The following is a 20253-nucleotide window of genomic DNA, read 5'->3' on the forward strand; positions in this document are numbered from 1 at the left end:
TTTGGGTCCTTTGTCAAAAATTAAGTGACCATAGATACATGGGTTTATTTCTGGGTCTTCAATTCATTTCCATTGATCAACAAGTCTACTTAATCCATTGATCAACAAGTCTCCACAAGGAGACCAACAGAGACAAAATATCTGGTCAGGGGAGGGGACCTGCAGAGACTGATGAATGAACCAAGACCCTGCAGGAAGAGGACCTAGACCCTCTGCTCAGGTGTAGCCCACGGGCATCTCAGCCACCATGGGGGTTCCCTAGTAAGGGGAACAGAGGCAGTCACTGGCATGAACTTGATTGCCTAGTCGCCTGCTCTTTGAGCAGCTCCCATGTCAAGGTGGCCAATAGAATCCAGAAAGTACTGATGAGCATTCTTTCTCATAGGAATTATTTTGTTTGTTTATTTACTTACTTACTTACTTACTTATTACAATTTATTCACTTTGTGTCCTGGCTGTAGCCCCCTCCATCACCTCCCAGTCACACCGTCCCTCCCTTTACTTCCCCTATGTCTTTCCCTAGTTCCCTGGTAGGGGAGGACCTCCTCCCTTTCTATCTGACCCTAGTCTATCAAGTCTCATCAGGGCTGCCTGCATCATCGTCCTCTGAGGCCTGGCAAGGCTGCACCTCCCAGGGAGGAGGTGATTAAAGAGCAGGTCACTGAGTTCATGTCAGAGAAAACCCTTGCCCCCCCCCACTAGGGAACCCACATGGAAACTTAGCGGGAAGTGTAGGTACTCTCCATGCATTGTCCTAGTCTGGAGTATTGGTCCCTGCAGGCCCCACTGGGCCCAGATTTTTTGGCTCTGTTGGTCTCCTTATGCAGTTCCTGTCCCCTCCAGGTATTTCTATCTCCCTCTCCTTCCATAATGTTTCCTGAACTCTGCCCAAAGTTTGGCTTAAAGCCTCAGTATCTCCTTCGATACCCAAGTAGTAGAGTCTTTCAGAGGTCCTCTGTGGAAGGCTCCTGTCCTGTTCCTTGTTTTCTCCTACTTCAGATGTCTATCCTGTTTGCCCTTCTGATTGCAGATTAAGCATCTTCCCAAGGGTCCTCCTTGTTGTTAAGCTTTTTTACGACTAACTATAGTCTCATAGGAATTATCTGTATTCTTAGTACTGATTTATAAATGTCTACCTCATGCTTCTATACCTGCTTGATGCTCACAGAACTAATGATGCTTCTTCCCCTATAGAAACAGAGTCGAAGAAACAAGCATGGTGCTGACAGTCTTGTCTGAGTAATCACACTTGGAAATCAATTAAAACATTAGAAATAGGTTTTCAAAATGTCTAGAAAAACATTCTGTTTTCTTGCCCACTTCATTTTCTCTTTGGTTGTTTTTCATTTTCTTCCCATGTACCAATTATAAAGAGATGTGTTGTTTCATTTTGTTTAAATTACTCAAAACACGGGCTATTGATAAAAGATTAGCCACTTCAGTTTCACTAAAATATTCTTATGCTTCAAGTAGAGTAGTGTTTCTGTTTTGGCTGACAATGATATAATTAAGAAAAGAGTGCAGAGGGACAATTAAGTTTGGTTAGCCAACTTAGTTTTCAGGTATCTTTCCTTGAAAGAAAGTTTCCATTTTTAATTGCTACTCTATTCAGGCTAGCCTGTATAGGAAGAAAAGCGGGAGGTAAGTATCAACAAAGCACTGTATTAAAGACACATATGTTGCTTTTTTCTAGGAATAAGGAGAATCTGTTAGAGAAAGAGATATAGAATATGCTGCAAAGAAATTATGCAATGCACATAACATATTTGTACTTTTGTCAGAGTTAATACTTGGGTTTCATTATTAGGGAAGTTACTGTTACATAAACTCTCAGGAAGTTCACTATTATAAATGATGCCTAGACAATTAAATGATGTGAAAGTGACCAAAACAGAAGAATATACAGTCGTGTAATTATCTCTTGCTCCAATCTGTAAGACGAGTGGAATTGTGGGAAAGCATGAAGTCATACAAATCCATAGGCACACTGCACAAGGAATGAGGCAAAGAGGGGGAGGCCTGAGAAGGTACTGAACAGAGCTAATGCCACATCAGACATGGGATAAAGTTCAAGGCAGCACAGTCTAATAGAAACAGGTGATATGCCAGATAGCATACTCTCTGACTCTTATTTTTTTCTATAATGTGCAAATAATGATAACAACCTTAGTAATCGCTACATCACGAGACATTAGTGACAATTAGATAATCTTTGGAAATGTTTCTAAATGACAAAAGGGGAAAGATAATGGTGATGAGGTAATCCTGCTCTGCACTGAAGTGTCACTGTAAAGCACTTCTTTCTTGACCTGTAGAAATAAATGATCCATCAAGACTCTTTCTTCCACATTACAGACCATGCCTTTAAACAGGTTTTGCCTGTGACCAGCACAACACAGGGCACTCTTAAGAAGTAACTGGGAGAGGTAGGAATGAGTGCAAAAAGGCAGCTCACTTATCAGGCCAAAATTTTCATTTTCACTTTCTTAAGGGATTTATTTAAAATGAGGAAGACACCCCTACCATACGTAAATACTTACCCTTAAAGGATTTACAATTTATTAGGACACACATGCACACACACACACACACACAAATACATGAATACACATAACACACACATGGGCAACAATTATTTAATACTAAAGTGGTCCTAGGGCCACACTTCTTTTCCAAGTCACATCCGGACTGATGACTACTGTGAATGAATGTGATTGCTTCTATGTTACTCTAGAGATGTGGCATACAGGGGTGAACTAGACTCCAGTGCTGCTAGAAGCATGTAAGCAAACAGGAAAAGAAGAAATAAGGAGCTCTACCTTGATTCCCACTGAGCCCAACATTTGTTCATAGCATTCAACAATGAGCATTGATGATCCCAAGAGGGCCACTGTTTTTGGACCATGTTTTTAGACATTACTTAGCTACTTTTATCCTTCTCTTGAGAACTCCATTCAGATTCTTAGCCCATTTTTTTATTTAGGTCATTTGTTTCTTAGCAGTTAATTTCTTGATTTCTTTATATAGTCTAGTTGCTAGACCTCTGTTAGAATGACCCTGCTGTTTGAGGTTGCAGTCCTCCTGTCTATATAGTCACTCTGAGCTCCACATTAAGGTATAGGACTATCTCCCCTCACCAGGACCTCTTGCCTAACTTCATCTGGAGAGTGTCTTTAGACACAGATGCCTCTAACCACATTTGGATATGTGGCCTTTGTCACAGATCCCTGCTAGCTCTCCCATGTCCTTTCCTATATGATAATTGGGTAGTTTGTTTTTGTTCATATGATAGGAGCATGTTGTTAAACGCGAGTCAAGCATCCTTGAAGTGCCCACTTCCAACCAGTTTAGACACATTTATCCTTGGAGCTCCCACCCACTCCTCAAAGGGAATATAGCCTTTGTTCTCTGGACTTAAAGTTGAACTAGCTCCCCGTGGTCGTTCCCAGATGTGTGATCCCTGCACAGTGTTCGCAAGCCAATCCTTGTCTCATCTCATGCTCCTCCTGACTTTGTGGGATGGTGGGAGATAGCCCCCAGGCAGTAGGAGAACCACAAACCTCTCTCTATGAGATATATAGCTGAAAAAGATTCTTTCCCACTCTCTGGGGGCTTCCTTTTCACTCAACTGGTTGTTTCCATATCTGTGAGGAAGCTTTTTAGTTTTATGTGTTCCAATTTTTCAATTGTTGTAGTTAGTTCCTGAAAGTGGTCCTAGTCCAGAAGTCTTTCCCTACATGTGTGTCATACAGAACACTGCCTGTGTTTTCTTCCAGCAGTTTCGGTGTTTCAGGTTTTACATTGAGATTTTTGATCCATTTAGAGTTGATTTTTTGTGCAGGCTGATAGACACTGGTCTAAGCAACATTCTTCTTTGTATAGATGTCCAGTTTTCCTAACACCGTCAATGAATATGCTGTCTCTCCAATGTGCATGTTTAGTGGCTTCATCATACATTATTTGGCACACATATGTTATTGTAAATGGGAGCATTCTCATTATATTTTTCTCAACATGTTTATTTTGGGTATATAGAAAGGCTACTAGTTTTTGTAAGTTGATTTTTGTCCTTCCAAGTGATTTGTTGATCATTTATAGAATTTGTGGTGTGTGTGTGTGTGTGTGTGTGTGTGTGTGTATTTTGGTATATCTTACCCAATGGCCATGTGTATCTAAGGCAAAACTTGAAAGTCACACATGGTGCAAGATGTTGAGTTTCCAGGGATTCCCCAGGCTGAATCCATGTACAAGTGTACAACCTAGCCTCTGCCTGCAGGTTGGATTGTTACAGGTAGGCGAGGGTCTGACGGCCTCACCTGATTAGGCCAGCCTACAGAATATTTTATTGGGAAGACTGTGGGTGTTGAGAATAGCTCAAGTAGAATTTCTCATACTGAGATGGTGCCCAGAGTGTTCAGTTCATGCTAGATCTAGACACTGGAACAGTTTCAACTAAGCTCAGGAAACTCACCAGACTGGAGATGAGCAGGGTGACAAGGACTGGAGGTTGGATGAAGCTGAAGCAATTGAAGCAGAGGAGGAGGAGAGGAAGGTAAATGTAGCCTGCATGGCTCTGTGAAATGTGGGTTGGCTACAGAGTACCTGGTAGCAAGCAGGGATAGAAGGGGGATTAAGGAATATCCTAAGGAAGGAGACAGCCATGGGGGAAGGGACTATCCCTAGCAAGCCGCAGTGGGTCTAGGGCAACCAGGATGAAGGAAGAATGGCAGCACAGGCAGCTTACCAAAGTCTCCACCACCCACTTGTGGTAGCTGCAAAGCCCTGAGAAACATAGAGGTTTGGGAATAGGTGATTCTCAAAGGAAAGAAGCCATCTGACCAGGGTGAGCAGATGGAATAGAGGAAGGAAGGAAAGAAACAGGTAGCTTACTTGGATCCATTCTTGCCTCTCACTTTTAACTTTAAATTCTAATATTTTCAATTTTCTCATCTACTAGTATATGTGTAAAAGAAATGTGTCATAAATAAACAACATTGATCCAAATTCACCTTGTATTATAACAGTACTCTTTTTCTTCACTGCATTTTTCCATGGTCTAGAAAATAAAGAGATGATAGATTCAAGATTGGTCAGAGGAGAACGGTCACACTATGCAGGTGCTGAACATCTTCATCATGATAAATATGAGAACACTCGCAATCTTGAAAGAATATGAAATATTATGCTGTAAATAACGACTGCCAACATTTAAAAAGTATTTACCATTTGGAAACTGTACATATCAAGTCTTACCAAGGAAAGAAAAAGCTAAACATTTAAAGTTATTAATGAAACATTTTGGTTGCTTAAAAACCTCGATTTTGTATTTTTGAGCCTCTGGTATTGTACAGTGATTGAAAGTCAAGTGTACGGAAATAAATTCTCGTGTCTTCTTTGCCAGCCAGGATGTGTTATTCTTCGTATTGATTTCTAGGAAACAAATGGACTTATATCTTAGATCATTGAACCGTGAAGCAGGGACGCCTCTGAAAACTGAGGAGTTCAGACATACACAGTTCTCCAGGCAGCTTCTGCATTCTCTTTGTTAGTAGGGCAGAACTCGTGTTTCCAAATGGGCCTTTGGAAATAATGGTAGTGAAGGTTGTGAGAGAAAGCCAACAAGACTAGAGGCAAAGGGAAGTAAATGGGACCAGAAGTGATGAGAGCAAGGATCGAGACAATCAACCAGGTATCTAAAGGGTCAAGTCACCAATATCATTTGCTGACCATCGATAAACTCTAACAAACCAAACCAAACCCATGTACTTCCATTTACAATTCTATTCAGTTAGGATGCTTCCTGATGCCTGCGACTCTATAGGAAACCAATTGGAATTTTAAGGACAGGAGACTTTTCCAGTGAATAAGATGATGCCGTTCTTCCTGATGACAAACAGAAAGGGGCGATCAGCTCTGAACACTGTGGATTCAGGAAGCAGCTTCTCAACGATGTTACTTTCTGTGGCAGCAGAGGCCTCTGTGCCATCCTCCATGACCTCTATGAATGACTTGTGCATTAGCTTTGATACGTAGAGACGACCTCCAGAAGCAATTCCAGAGAGATCTGCACTGGACTCATCAAAGATATCTTTCAACCCTAAAGATTTCAAATGGCTTCTCATTTCATAATTCTTCTCTATCTTGAACTGAGGAAGAAACACATTCACGTACTGAGATTTCATTTTCCTCCTACTCGTCCAGCTCATTAGATTCCGAAAGCTCAGCTTGCCTTCAATCTATAGAGATTTGGAAACGTACTGTTAGGAAAAGAATGAAGCAGGAACTACAATGACACATGGTTTTCTGAAATGACACTCTTCTGGGTTTTTGTATTTACATACATGAATTAGGTCTGGAGGGACTCACAAAGAGAGAGTGATTGAAAAGAATAGTTCAAGTACTTTTTAAATAAGTTGCATTGTGCTGTGATAATCCAGGATTTGTGATCAGACACAATAATGTGTCTGACATTTGTCCACATTGGAAAAGACAGAGGCAAAGCAGAATAATAGACAAACAAAACGAAGAAGAGTAGGTGGGAGGGTTTGAAGAGAAGAAAAGAAAGGGTGAAATTGTGTCATTATACTATATTCTCAAAAATTAAAAGAAATAATTAAAATGTATAAAATTAAACATCTTTTAAAAATAGAATTGGACTCATTTTTGTGAAGTATTGTAAAGTTGCTGTAACAAATATAGACATTAAAAGATTATGAAAATGAGGGATCATCAAAAAAACACAGAGGTTAGTGGTCATTTAAACCAGTGTTTTCTAATATTTTCCCACCATGAAAGATGTGTAAAGTATAAATGTTTGTATAGCTTTAAAAAAATAAACCAATGGAGGGCTAGAGAGTTAGTCAGCAGCTTGATTCTCAGTATCCACATATAGCTTATAACCATTTATAGTTCCAGTTTCAGGAATGCTGATGCCTTCTTGCTCCAAGGACACCAGGCACATGTGTGCTGTACAGATATACATGCAGACAAAACACCCATAAAACAAACACACAAAATAAATTTTTTAAAATAATATAATAATTAATAAATAAACCTAAGTTTTCTGAGGCAAAAGACCCAGGGTCCCACTTCTTGGGAATGGAATGACAGGTCTCTCCCAGTGCAGTGATCATTGCCACGGGGAAGCTTGGCTTCACAACTCTCTTACGCAACACATGATGAGTAGAAACTCAGAGAATAAAGGGAGGAATACTGAGGTGGAAAGCAAGCAACCTTGGTTGGTCGCACACCTAGAGTAGGTACTTCTCTGTAACATCGTGGCTGCTTGAAACAATTCACAAAGAAAACCTGCCTAGTTTGTAATGGAAGTGTTTTTCAGAAACAGAATAAATCTATATGTGTGTATATATATATATATGTTTATAATATATATTGATTTTAAAAATTCAGATGCCCTGAAATTCTAAAAATAATTTACCTATACATCAAACTTATATTTTTACAAAGGACTTGAATTTACACAGTCCAATTTAGTTCATTTGAAATTTCTGTGTATAAATAATCTAGTTTGTAGATTATCTATAATTTCCTGTCCTGAATTTAATTCTTTGCCCTTGTTTCTATGCATACACACACACAAGCAAATGGAAAAACAAACAAACACAACCAAGGATGTTCTGCATACACTGTCCCCCGTAGGGAAAAGAGATGGTAACTTACTTGGGATATATCATTCTCGGGCAGCATGATGTACATGCTTATGCCGCCATGATATTGCAGCTCAAGAACCCGCATGGGTGGATCCTGAATTGTCGACAAATTGAACCTCCGTTCTTGGTGCATCATAGCAACAGCTTTCCCAGGACACTGAAAGTCAGATCACACAGAGGTGTTTATAATCCCACACCACCTCACTCACTCATTGACCAAGGACACATAAAAATAAGGACTTTGGAAATATATATATATATATTGCAAGTGTTGATTGTAAGAGGCATTCGTCTTAATTGTAAAGGTAAAGAATTTAAGTTAGTTCTTTAGTTGAAATGTTTCTGCTGCTAGGTTCCTTTGGAAAAGGTAGTTCACATTTCTGCCTGCAGGTCCTCATCTGCATAATAGAGAAGGTTGTGATTCTCCGCTGCACGGGGTAGTGGGGATTCTGTGGGCTAATACAGTTACTAGGTGGAATGTTGCTTTATATTTAGTATTTTAGCTGAAGTGTCTCTATAACTAATTAGAAATTACTAAATGGCGATAAATAAAGAGTGAATGTTGTAGTTTTTTTCCTCACATCAATCACAATAAAACAGACTAAAGTTATAAAAATCATGTAATTTTAAAAATGAAATCTCAGAAAACCTTTAAATTCCCATGAAGTGGTAGACTATATCTGTTATTAACTTATGGAACATTATAATTCTTATCTTAAAGAAACCATGTATAGATTTATAAATACTACATAAGTGTAACAAGTTCTTTTTCCTTTAGATATTAAAATAGACAAACTTGTCAACATTTTTGTAATATCCCTTTTTGGGCAAAATGTCCAAAATGAGAGGACAGGTAATTCCGTGTCCTTGAACCAAAGGTCTCTCTCCTGGTGGAATTCTTCTTTTGGGCTTCATAAAGAGGGAGCAACAAATAATACTTGTATTCATCCAAAAAAGTAAGAGTTGGGTTGTTCCAAGAGTAGCCTGGGATGATTCAGCCATACATGTCGTTTCTATATAGACACAGCGAAAGAGTTGCATGTCTTTTTTTTTTTTTTTTTTGAGTTGCATGTGTTACAAAGGCTTTTCATTGACATTTTTGTTACTTTTATTACCTGTTTTCTACTATTCCCCTTTTTCACTAGCTTGTAAACTAACAGCACCAACTGTGAAATTGGCAATCAAGACTGCATAGCCTACCAAATTACAAAGCTGTCACACAAGGGGATGTGGGCCAGAGGGAAGAGTTTTTAAAAAGAGGTCATTATGGTAATACTTTTTTTTTCAAAATTTCAACAGAATCCAAAGACAATTGCATGCTGTGTTATTATTGTTGAAGGTGAGGCAACCTATACAATCAATGAGGTAAAGAGTGGATGGAAGAGATGTAGAACAAAAATTTACTTCCAAATCCTGTCCATTTCAGCCACTGAAATGCCAATAAGACCTCTGGAATATGTTTTGTACTGCAAGTGCAAGAGAATACAAGTCACAGTTGTATTTTACTATAGTTTACTGTATATACTTGTTATCTGTACACAATTTTCAAAGTGCTTTTGTGCTCATATTTCTTCCTCACAGAGACACTAAAGTCAGGAAATTTCTCCATCAGGCTTTGAAGTTACGTCAGGATTGGCTTGTGGGCCAGTAAAGGCAAGCCACTGCTGATCGTTATCAATACTTTCATGTCTAAAATTCCTGAAGTGGGACAATGTATAAAGATGATGGCAGGAACCTACCACAGAGGGCCTCCGAAAGAATATATCCAGCAGGGTATCAAAGCAGACGCTGGGACTCATAGCCAAACTTTGAGTAGAGTGCAGGGAATCTTATGAAAGAAGGGGGAGATGAAAGAACTGGAGGGGACAAGAGCTCCACAAGGAGACCAACAGCACAAAAAAATTCTGAGCCATGTGGGTCGTAAAGAGAGCAATAAATCAACCAAAGATCATGCATTGAGAGGACCTAGACCCTCTGCTCAGATGTAGCCCAAAAGGCAGCTCAGTGTCAAGTGGGTTCCCTAGTAAGCGAACAGGGGCTTTCTCTGGCATGAACTCAGTGACAGGCTCTCTGATCACCTCCCCTGGGGGGGTGCAGCTTTGCCAAGTCACAGAGGAAGACAATGCAGCCAGCCATAATGAGACCTGATAGACTAGGATCAGATGGAAGGGGAGGAGGACCTCCCCTATCAGTGGACCAAGGGAAGGATATAGGGGGAGATGAGGGAGGATAGGATTGGGAGGAGATGAGGGAGGAGGCCACAGCTGATATACAAAGTAAATAAATTATAACAAAAAAATAAAAATATGATTTTAATCTATTTTGTAAGATATAACAAATAAAACTAAGACTTAAATTTAAGTCTATTCAACACTATTTCTCTGCATTTAGCAGGAAATACTGAGAGTGATTAAAACAAAATTTTGATATTATCTAACTTAATGACTTCAAGTTGTGGAGAGTCCAACAACTTTGAAACTTGTCCAAGACAGTGATGCCACTTCTAAAAGCAAGGGAGGTATCTTATCACATTTGGCACACAAATTTTGTGCAGCTATCACAATTCTCACAGAGGAATGATTGGGGGAAAAAAATCCCTTAATGTATGTGTACGTACCGTGGGAGACCTGAAGCGGCAGCTGAGGGTCTCACTCTTGGTGAAGGCAGATTTCCATTTGCCTTTGAAGTAGACAGCATTCACCAGCACCATGACAGCCGATGAGCTGAGGCTGTTGCCACCTAAGACCTTCTTGATTTTGCCTTTTGAAAATAGTTGAAAGGAACAATGCTCATCTATATTGAAACCATTCTTAGATTTACTCAAAGAGTGTTAATGGGCATGATTTGTTCTTGTATTATATTGTTATACAAATAATTATGATACTAGTAATAAATAGGCTTGGTATTTCCTAAACCCTGCAAGGACAGTATTTGATTTAACCCTCGTAAAGTCTTTACGAAGCCTGTCTGCTGCTGTTTTGGTTTCCTGTTGAAAGACCTGAAGCACAAGGACATCGGATAATTGATACAGTAGCTCATCAAGGATGCGACTGCAGCCATCACTGTGGCTGTGGGAGTCCACAAAGATGTGGACTCGCTATCCCATACACAACTTGTACCACACCCTCGCACCGCTGTGAGACAATTCCTGCGATGAAGAAACCAAGCCTCACGGAAGGCACTCCAGCAAAGCCTGGGGAATTGCGTTTCCAGAACAAAGCAGAAACTCATGTCACAGAAGAGGTGATGGATAACTCCACTGAAAGCATATGGCCACACAAACATCAGATGAGATGGAACACTTTGAGACATTCCTTGCAACCTACAAGAAACTTACAGAGGTCGTCTTCCTTGTGGTTGTGATAAAGACCCACAAGAGAAGTGAAACCTGACAAGGTCCCCTGTTCTGAGTTCTGCTTATAGAAACACTTTCAAATGACGCCCCTCCCCCCGCAAAAAAAAAAAAAAAAACAACACGAGATCTCAGAGAAATCATTCACAGCAGAATGACACTCTGGTATCTGAAGCAGGACTCATCAGCTAATGACAGGGAATTCCTGGTGGATGGGTTTCCCCGAAACACTGTGGTTGTACTTGCACTGGGAATGACAACTCACTGCATGTTACAATCACGTGACAAGTGGAAGCAACTCAGTGCTTCCCAGAAACAATCAGTTGTTATTATTAAGCAATCAAATTGTTGATCAGTGGAAACGATAAGATTAACATTTGTTTTAGGATTGAGACTTTGAGATTGAGATAGTTGGTCATTTAACCTAGACCAGTAAACCAATATATCTATTTATGACTTATTTTTAAAATATAAAATTGGACCAAGTCATGTATAAGAGATAAAAATATATTACTAAAAGTAAAAATATATGGAAATACCATTAAGGAACAAACAAACAAAAAGCAATGGCAACATGATTCCTACCTGAGAAGATAGTTCCCAAAGCCCCCTGTGGCAGGACCTGACTCTGAAACTTTGCAACTCCAAGCAGAATTTAATTTCCATTCTGTTAAAAAGGTTGATTCCTCCCAGTTCACATTAATGAGACTTTTGTTAGTGACATCCATATTCTGGATGCTTAATTTATATCTATGAACGCTTCAAATGGAAGGGGGAATCAAATGTTCTTAACTATTGTTGTATAGTTATTAGTTATTCCAAAACCAAGTTATGTCATTCCTTTTTTTTTTTCAGACACATAGGGATTGAAAATGAAGATTTTTTTTTTATCAGTTACATTTTATTAACTCTGTATCCCAGCCGTGTCCCGATCCCTCATTCCCTCCCAGTCCCTCCCTCCCTCCCTCATCTTCACCGTGCCCCTTTCCAAGTCCACTGATAGGGGAGACCTCCTCCCCATTCATCTGATCCTGTTTTATCAGGTATCTTCAGGACTGGCTGCAAAGCCCTCCTCTGTGGCCTAACAGGACTGCTCCTCCCTTCGGGGGTGGGGAGACCAAAGAGCCAGTCATTGAGTTCCTGTTAGAAATAGTCCCTGTTCCCCTCACTTTGGGAAACCAATTGGTTACTGAGCTACCACAGGCTACATCTGAGTGGAGGTTCTAGGTTATATCCATACATGGTCCTTGGTTGAATGTCAGTCTCAGAAAAGACCCTGTGCCCAGATATATTTGGTCCCTGTGGAGGTCCTATCCTTTCCCCATCAGACTAACTCCCCTTCTTTCTTATGATTCCCTGTACTCTGCCAAAGGTTTGGTCATGAGTCTTTGCTTTGACAACACTGCTAGTTAGAGTCTTTCAGATGCGCTCAGTAGACTCCTGTCATACGTTCAATGCACATTCCATCTGTCTTTCTAAATGAGGATTGATCATCTTACCCCATGTCCGCTCAATTGATTATCTTTTTTAGGTGTATAGATTTCATTATGTTTATCATATCTTATAGGTCTATATAAGTGAGTATATCCCATGTTTGTCTTTCTCCTTCTGGGATATTTCACTCAGAATGATCTTTTCTAGATCCCACCATTTGCCTGAAAATTTCATGATTTCCTCTTTTTTGATTGCTGAGTAGTATTCCATTGTATAAAAATACCACAATTTCTGTACCCATTCCACCGTTGATGGACATCTGGGTTGTTTCCAGGTTCTGGCTATTACAAATAGAGCTGCTATAAACATGGTTGAGCAAGTGTCCTTTTTGTGTACTTGAACAAACTTTGGGTATATACCTAGCAGTGGTATAGCTGGGTCTGGAGGAAGCACTATTCCTATTTGTCTTAGAAAGCGCCAGATAGCTTTCCAGAGTGGTTGTACCAGTTTACATTCCCACCAGCAGTGGAGGAGGGTTCCCCTTTCTCCACAACCTTTCCAGCATGTGTTATCGCTTGAGTTTTTCATCTTGGCCATTCTGATGGGTGTAAGGTGATATCTCAGGGTCGTTTTGATTTGCATTTCCCTGATGGCTAATGAGGATGAGAATTTCTTTAAGTGTTTTTCTGCCATTTGACATTCCTCTGTCGAGAATTCTCTGTTTAGCTCTGTTCCCCATTTTTTAATTGGATTACTTGGATTGCTGCTTTTCAGTTTCTTTAGTTCTTTGTATATACTGGATATTAGTCTTCTGTCAGATGTCAAAGTGTCACTATTTGCAGATGATATGATAGTATACATGAGCGACCCCAAAAATTCAACCAGAGAACTCCTTCAGCTGATAAACACCTTCAGCAAAGTGGCAGGATTCAAAATCAACTCAAAAAAAATCAGAAGCCCTCCTATATACCAAAGACAAAAAGGCTGAGAAAGAAATTAGGGAAACAACACCCTTCACAATAGCCACTAATAACATAAAGTACCTTGGTGTGACTCTAACCAAGCAAGTGAAAGACCTGTTTGAGAAAAACTTCAAGTCTCTGAAGAAAGAAATTGAAGAAGATATCAGAAGATGGAAAGATCTCCCGTGCTCATGGATTGGTAGGATTAACATTGTGAAAATGGCCATACTGCCAAAAGCAATCTACAGATTCAATGCAATTCCCATCAAAATACCAATTTAATTCTTTACAGACCTTGAAAAAAAGATTCTCAGCTTCATATGGAGAAACAAAAAACCCAGGATCTCCAAAACGATCCTGTACAACAACAGATCATCTGGAGGTATCTCCATTCCTGATCTCAAGCTGTACTACAGGGCAACAGTAATAAAAACTGCATGGTACTGGCATAGAAACAGAAAGGAGGATCAATGGAACCGCATAGAAGACCCAGAAATAAATCCACACACCTATGAATACTCGATATTCGACAAAGAAGCCAATTCCATTCAATGGAAAAAAAGACAGCATCTTCAACAAATGGTGCTGGACCAACTGGATGTCTACATGCAGAAAAATGAAAATAGATCCATATTTATCACCCTGCACAAAACTAAAGTCAAAGTGGATCAAGGACCTCGACATAAAACCAGATACCCTAAATCAATTGGAAAAAAAGTGGGGAACAGCCTAGAACTCATTGGCACAGGAGACAACTTCCTGAACAGAACACCAACAGCACAGGCTCTAAGAGCAACAATCAATAAATGGGACCTCATGAAACTGAAAAGTTTCTGTAAAGCAAAGGATACCGTCATCAAAACAAAACGACTGCCTACAGATTGGGAAAGAATCTTCACTAACCCTTTATGTCATTCCTTTTGACTCATAGTATTATACATATTACAACTGAGACTGGTTATTGGGAGTAAGCCAAGGCACAGTTTGATATGATTAATGAGCCAAGGAAATGGAGAAATTGTTATTCCCAAAGTACTTGTATGGTGCTAATTGGAGTGTAAGTCACATGACTCATAGGTCTGAGGTGAAACAATACTCAAATATATGAATAATATTTACAGTTCCAATCAGAACCCACTGTTAGGTAATATTAGCTTTAGAATCGGTTGGTTAGCAACACGAGATGACTAGATTTCTGTGTTTTGTATTAGAGGAGAACTCTAGAATTCAGATTTAAGTTGTGAAAAGTATCACAAACTATTGCACTTTTTCTGAAGGTACTACCTTTGCCAACTATGTTATCTTGATAAAGTGTATTTTTAAAATAATAAAATCAAACAAGTAGTTTTAAAAAGCCATAATCATTACTTTGGATTAAGAGCAACTATTTTTATATGCATAAAAATTTCCATCTTTCAGGTAGACTGATCTTAACATTTACATGCTACTGACAAATAGTATAAAAAAACAAAGTATTTCATTTACCATGTGTCTCATTTTCGATCCATTTATTAATTTTATATCTGGTTACTTCTATATCATTTGTGAAGTCAACTCTTTCCACTTTGGCATCGTATAACTTTTCAGCACAGTCAATGTAGCTCTGCAAATAACAATATAGATTTTTGTATTTGTAAATATCACCAACCAAGTACAAAAGAAATGTGAATTTCATTCTTGATTGCTGCTGCCTCCAAAATGTAAAATTATGTCCAGGGTTATAGAGACAGGCTAGTAGTGACCTTGATGTTGAATATTGATCTTAATTTTGCTGGATGGGGTTAGAGATGATGGTTAAAAATCACTGCTGCAGCATTAGCACTTCCTTCTCAGCATAAATACCCCCTTGTCCTCATTATCTCCCCTTCCAGCTGAAAGTCTTTCAAGTCTACTTATCATTCATAAGATAAGACTGCAAACTCTGAGCATATATGAAAAGGCTTTGTACCTCATTTTCCTAATTTTTAGTTATCTCCCTCTTCACAGAATGTGCTCTTGTCACACCAAATCCTTAAACTTCCTCTAGAGAATCATCCAAGTGCCCTGACTTATTTCAAACCTGTGAACGTCACTTCCTCCACTCTATTGCTCCTTCTTGTCACCAAGTATCCTGCTCATTTTTCATGCATTGCTTACTGTCTCCCCTTCAGAGACATCTTTTCTAAATCTCTCCTGTACTTTAGAACAGTGTCTTCATTTTCATTTCTTCATTTTAAGGAAAAATTAGTATCTGAACATATGCATAGAGTACATTATGATAATTCAATACATACATTTAACATATAATTACCAAATCATGGTTATATGCACCACCATCTCTTCAAACACAATCACAGCTGTTGTCACAATGCACTTTACTTGCATTTGAGATATTCCAATTTCTCCATAAGACACCAAATTCTGTGAAGTTGAGACCATGCATGCTTTGTTTATTACTGCATTCCTAGCACAAAACATACTGACTACTACTTAATGAGTGTTCGATAGTACAAAAATTTAATAAAAATTAATTACTCAATTTATCAGTCTTTTAGAAATACAGCATAAATATTTTTAACAAAGACCTTCATATTTGGAATGAAAAATATTCAATATAACTTATATTGATCTATATTTACCAGTAGCTATTATAGTGAATATTATGCAATTATTTATACTAATGACGAAGATTGACTAGCAATCTCTATCTGCAAGATGGGATTATCAGTAGATGGATCAGACTCTTCATTTACTGATTAATTTCCATTTATCCATCCATTCACTCATCTATTAATCTACCTATCTACTCATAAACACTAATTACAAAGATTAGTTTTAAAATTCCATCCACATTCAGAGAAGTTAATATCATGAATGTTAGCTGCCAGCAAGAAAAAAGGCCAAGAGAGTCAGGGGCTGAGAAATTACATAGACACTGCTATAATCTACCACATTTGGGCAGCCCTGGAAAAGTTACAGGCCATTTGACATTTATCTATTCTTCTTTAAGTTCAATTAACACATCATGCCAATCTCTTTCCAAGAGTATCACACTTTTAAAAGGAGCTATTCTTTGTCCAAACAAATTAATATTTTTCTCCAGGTCCCTATAAGCTAGTAGTGTCATATTCATCGGTGACACAAAGCATTCCAGATTGTTTCCTTTGTCTTGGAACAGAAGCAGTCCCAGTCTTTTCTTTTCCGAGAAGAAACCTCGTATTATTGATCCCTTCAGCAAGGCTGATTTTATGTATCAACTTGATAAATTTTATCTGGTGTGTGTCTGGTAGGGTTGTGTGAATGACAGAAAATTTCTACACCACTGTACATGGATCACATCCAACCGACACCAAACAAGTGAATACGCAAATAGCACAGAAATAAAAGGGAAATCCTGCAGCTTGCATGCTGGACGTAGGACAATGACCATTTTAAAATCCTTATTCCAGAGAGAAACTGGACATTAATTTTCTTAGTAGTGTTCTTGTTTGGCTTGGCAGTACTGGGCTTTTAATACAAATGTAGAAGTGTTTAGCCCTTAGGGTTTTTTGGAAGAGTTTTACAAAGACTGACAGTTCTGTAAATATCTGGTTACTCAGGAGGAGGTGCTGAGCTTTCCTTAGAAAGGGAATTTTTCATTCATAAATCAATAATATTCATTTCCATTCTGATCAAGTTTCCACTTCTTTTGATTTGACATTTATAGGTGGCATATTTCCAAAAACTTTATAATTTGTAATAGATTACACCACTCCTCGGCATATAATTGTTTATAAATGTATAAATATTATTTGGATTACTGTCACATCAGTTGCACTATCTTCTTCACTTCTGGTGTTATTTGAGTAGGTTTGTCTTACTGATCGACTTAAATGTTTGACAAATTTGTTTTTCACTACTTGAAATTGCTCTTCTTTTGTCTAATTTATATATGCTGTAATTCCCTTATTTACTTCTTTCTATATTTTTTTTCTAATTTATTAAGTTGTAGTATCTGGTTTACATTTGCTTTCTTCATAGTGTTTGCTGCTACAAATTTATATCTTAAATTGTCCTTTTTGTAACCAATAAGCTTTAATATATTATATTTTCATGTATTTCAAAATGTTTCTAATTTTACTTTTTAATTTCTTTCTTTACTCCTTGGCTGAGGAAAATGTTCATTTTCTACTATCTGGAACTACTGTGAATTTGAATTTTTATAGTTTAATTCATTTATACAATATGGTGTGATAATATTTACTCACATTGCCCTCTCTGGACCTCTCTTCTTTTCCCTCTGGGTCCCATATCATTCCTAACCTGTCTTTTCTTAGTTTATCTTTGTACTACTGGGTATTTTTTTAAATTAGAGTTGCTAGTAGAAAGAAGACCTAATTGATGACATTTAATGATGGAATAGGAATGTTGGGGTGTAAAGAGACGTAAAGGATAACCTAATGCCTATTAGTATTACAAATCCTGTAATTTCTCATTGCAAGAAAACAACAACAAAAGAAGAGTATCTAGAAGCACAAAACATGATGCTCACTGGAGGGCTTACACTGTATAAAACTGAGCTTGGCACTGAAAGGGAGGACGACCCATCACTCAGCTATGGAAAAACATAGAGATTTGAAGGACTACCTTGGGGCATTTATATTCATATAATGATCATGTACACACACACACACACACACACACACACACACACATCCCATTACCAGGCATGAGAAACAACCTTTTGAATGGCTGGTCAGGGTAGTTCAAGTGACTCCCTAAAGAATATAAATTATTGACATAGTCCTTGCTGTCAGGGATTGAGGTTGGGTTTCTATTGCCAAAGACACCATGACATAGGACACAGGACTCAGATGATTTGAGCTGGATCTGAACTGAAACCCTCCTTCCTTTGGTCTAACTTTAATAAATCCAGAAAATACTATGTAAGCTGTCGAGGAAGGGAAAAGAATTAAACAGTCTGATGTAGGTTGCAACACCTATGAACCAAGCTAATGACCAACAAGACAATATATACATAAAGGTGCAATAAGTGGCATTCATGTGTTGATGGTAACAAAAATCTTCCTATTTAGATTTTAGAGTTCCTCAACAGGAAGAAAATCATGTCCAATAGTGGCAACCTAGCCAGCTTTCCAAGAGTAGTGAGGTCATGGACATTAAGAAAGAATCTATGTCCAACACTTTGCTAGACCAGCATCATTCCAAACATTATGACTTCTATCTTTGTAGCCACAGAGAATTGTAACTCCAAACCTCGTCAAAGAAGCTTCTCTTTAGAGCAATTGGAGGCTATCTCAGAAAGCCTGGATGCAAAACAGAGATCAACAGAAACATTGACATCACAGCTATGGCTCAGAGAACACCAAGAAAGAGTGAGTAGAAAGATTGCAAGGGCCAGGAGACCAGGAAGACATCTGTGAAACAGTCTTCTAGAAATGACTGCACAAAGAGATTGAAACAATGGCAGTATTAACGGGCATGTTAATTTGGAAATGAGAAATTTTTGAAGAGGTTCACCCCCAGAAAAAGAACCATAAGTAATAATGGCTTCTGAGGGAAGGAAAATGAGCTTCTTCCATAGATTAGCCCCCCTTTATTGGCTGTCCAATGCAAAGAGGTCAGCCATGAAACCATAGACACACAAACAACATACATGCATGTATGTTTGTATGTATATATGCATACAAGTAACTACAATAATCAAGAGAAAGATATGTTATCAGATTGAGAGTAGAGGAAGCAAAAGAATGATAAAAGAGAGGGGATCTGGGAAGGGCTAGAGAAAGGAAACTGAGGGAGGGATTTGACATAATGATCTTTTGGTTAAAAAGAGTGATCTGTCCATTTTCCGTGTTCTTGATCAAATCTTGCCTTCAGTGTGACCCCTGTAATTCTTACTGCAATGTCTCTCCATGCCATGATGTGAGGAAAAAGATCACATGAATCTGCTGGAAATAGCATGGCAGACAAATCAAGTCCAAGTTTAAATGAGCTGGCATTCCCTTAGGAATGAGTTATCAATCCATGTGGGAATAAGAAAATCAAGTATGATACACGCAGAGAATGGCATGTGTTTATCTTAAACTTCATAGAAAACTTTTGAAATAATGGAAAAATAAAAAGTGTCTCAATACTTACTAATTGGCAGGATACCAAAGGATTGGGGAGTGGTTCTGGGGAGGGGCAAAGAATTTGAGTGGGTGACAGTCAGAAGGAACAGTAATGGTTGGGTGGAACAAAAAGAGCTGACAGAGATGCAGGAGATTAGCCCAGTGATGTCACTGAGACAGAGTTTTATGGGTGGATAAATAAAAGGGAGATAAATTCCCAGAGGAATATGGGCAACATGCCTGCTTAATAGTCCTAACCAAGCAAATGGCTTTTTTCTGGTCGTCAGAGTAATGAACTTCCAAAGTGAGTTGTGCTCAATGCCTTGGAGAATATAATCTGAATCTCATGACCTTTCTGTAGGCAGGGTATTGTGAGGTTGCATTGATGGCCAATGCCATTCAGAAATATTAGTCAACTGACCTATTTCTAACTCTTGTTGAGTCTGAGTATCTCCTACACCAGTGTCCGCAGTGGCTGACCTTATCTGGCTAAAAGTTAGATAGGAAGAATTCATATATAAGCGATCTCACTGAGAACAAACAACCAGAAGGGAAGATGAGGAGAATTGAGAAATATTTGCAAAGGGAACCAACACTGGGAATGACACACTGTCTCAGTAGACCTGAAGCCCAAAGGAAGCTGTGGGTCCAACTCTGAGGCCATGGACTTTCCAATACATTCCCTTACCACTTCCAATTAGAGCTCAACATCATTGATACTGCCAGTGGCCTCTACCTTTGAA

The 20253-nt window shown here is 38.6% G+C and overlaps 1 protein-coding gene across 2 annotated transcripts in view; it reads right to left on the reverse strand.

Annotated features, from left to right (window-relative positions):
* Window positions 1-4530: 4530 nt before the first annotated feature.
* Window positions 4531-20253, reverse strand: part of Serpinb7 (serpin family B member 7) — a 47803-nt gene continuing 32080 nt past the window's right edge. For both annotated transcript variants that reach the window (XM_021638759.2, XM_060371548.1), the window contains exons 5-8: window positions 14904-15021; window positions 10288-10430; window positions 7681-7827; window positions 4531-6236 (exon numbers count right to left, since the gene is read on the reverse strand). In XM_021638759.2, coding sequence (XP_021494434.1) covers window positions 5838-6236; window positions 7681-7827; window positions 10288-10430; window positions 14904-15021 — 807 coding nt within the window. In that variant the 3' untranslated portion in view covers window positions 4531-5837. The remainder of the gene's footprint in view (window positions 6237-7680; window positions 7828-10287; window positions 10431-14903; window positions 15022-20253) is intronic.

Source organism: Meriones unguiculatus, chromosome 18, assembly GCF_030254825.1.
Source record: "Meriones unguiculatus strain TT.TT164.6M chromosome 18, Bangor_MerUng_6.1, whole genome shotgun sequence".
Lineage (NCBI taxonomy): Eukaryota > Metazoa > Chordata > Mammalia > Rodentia > Muridae > Meriones > Meriones unguiculatus.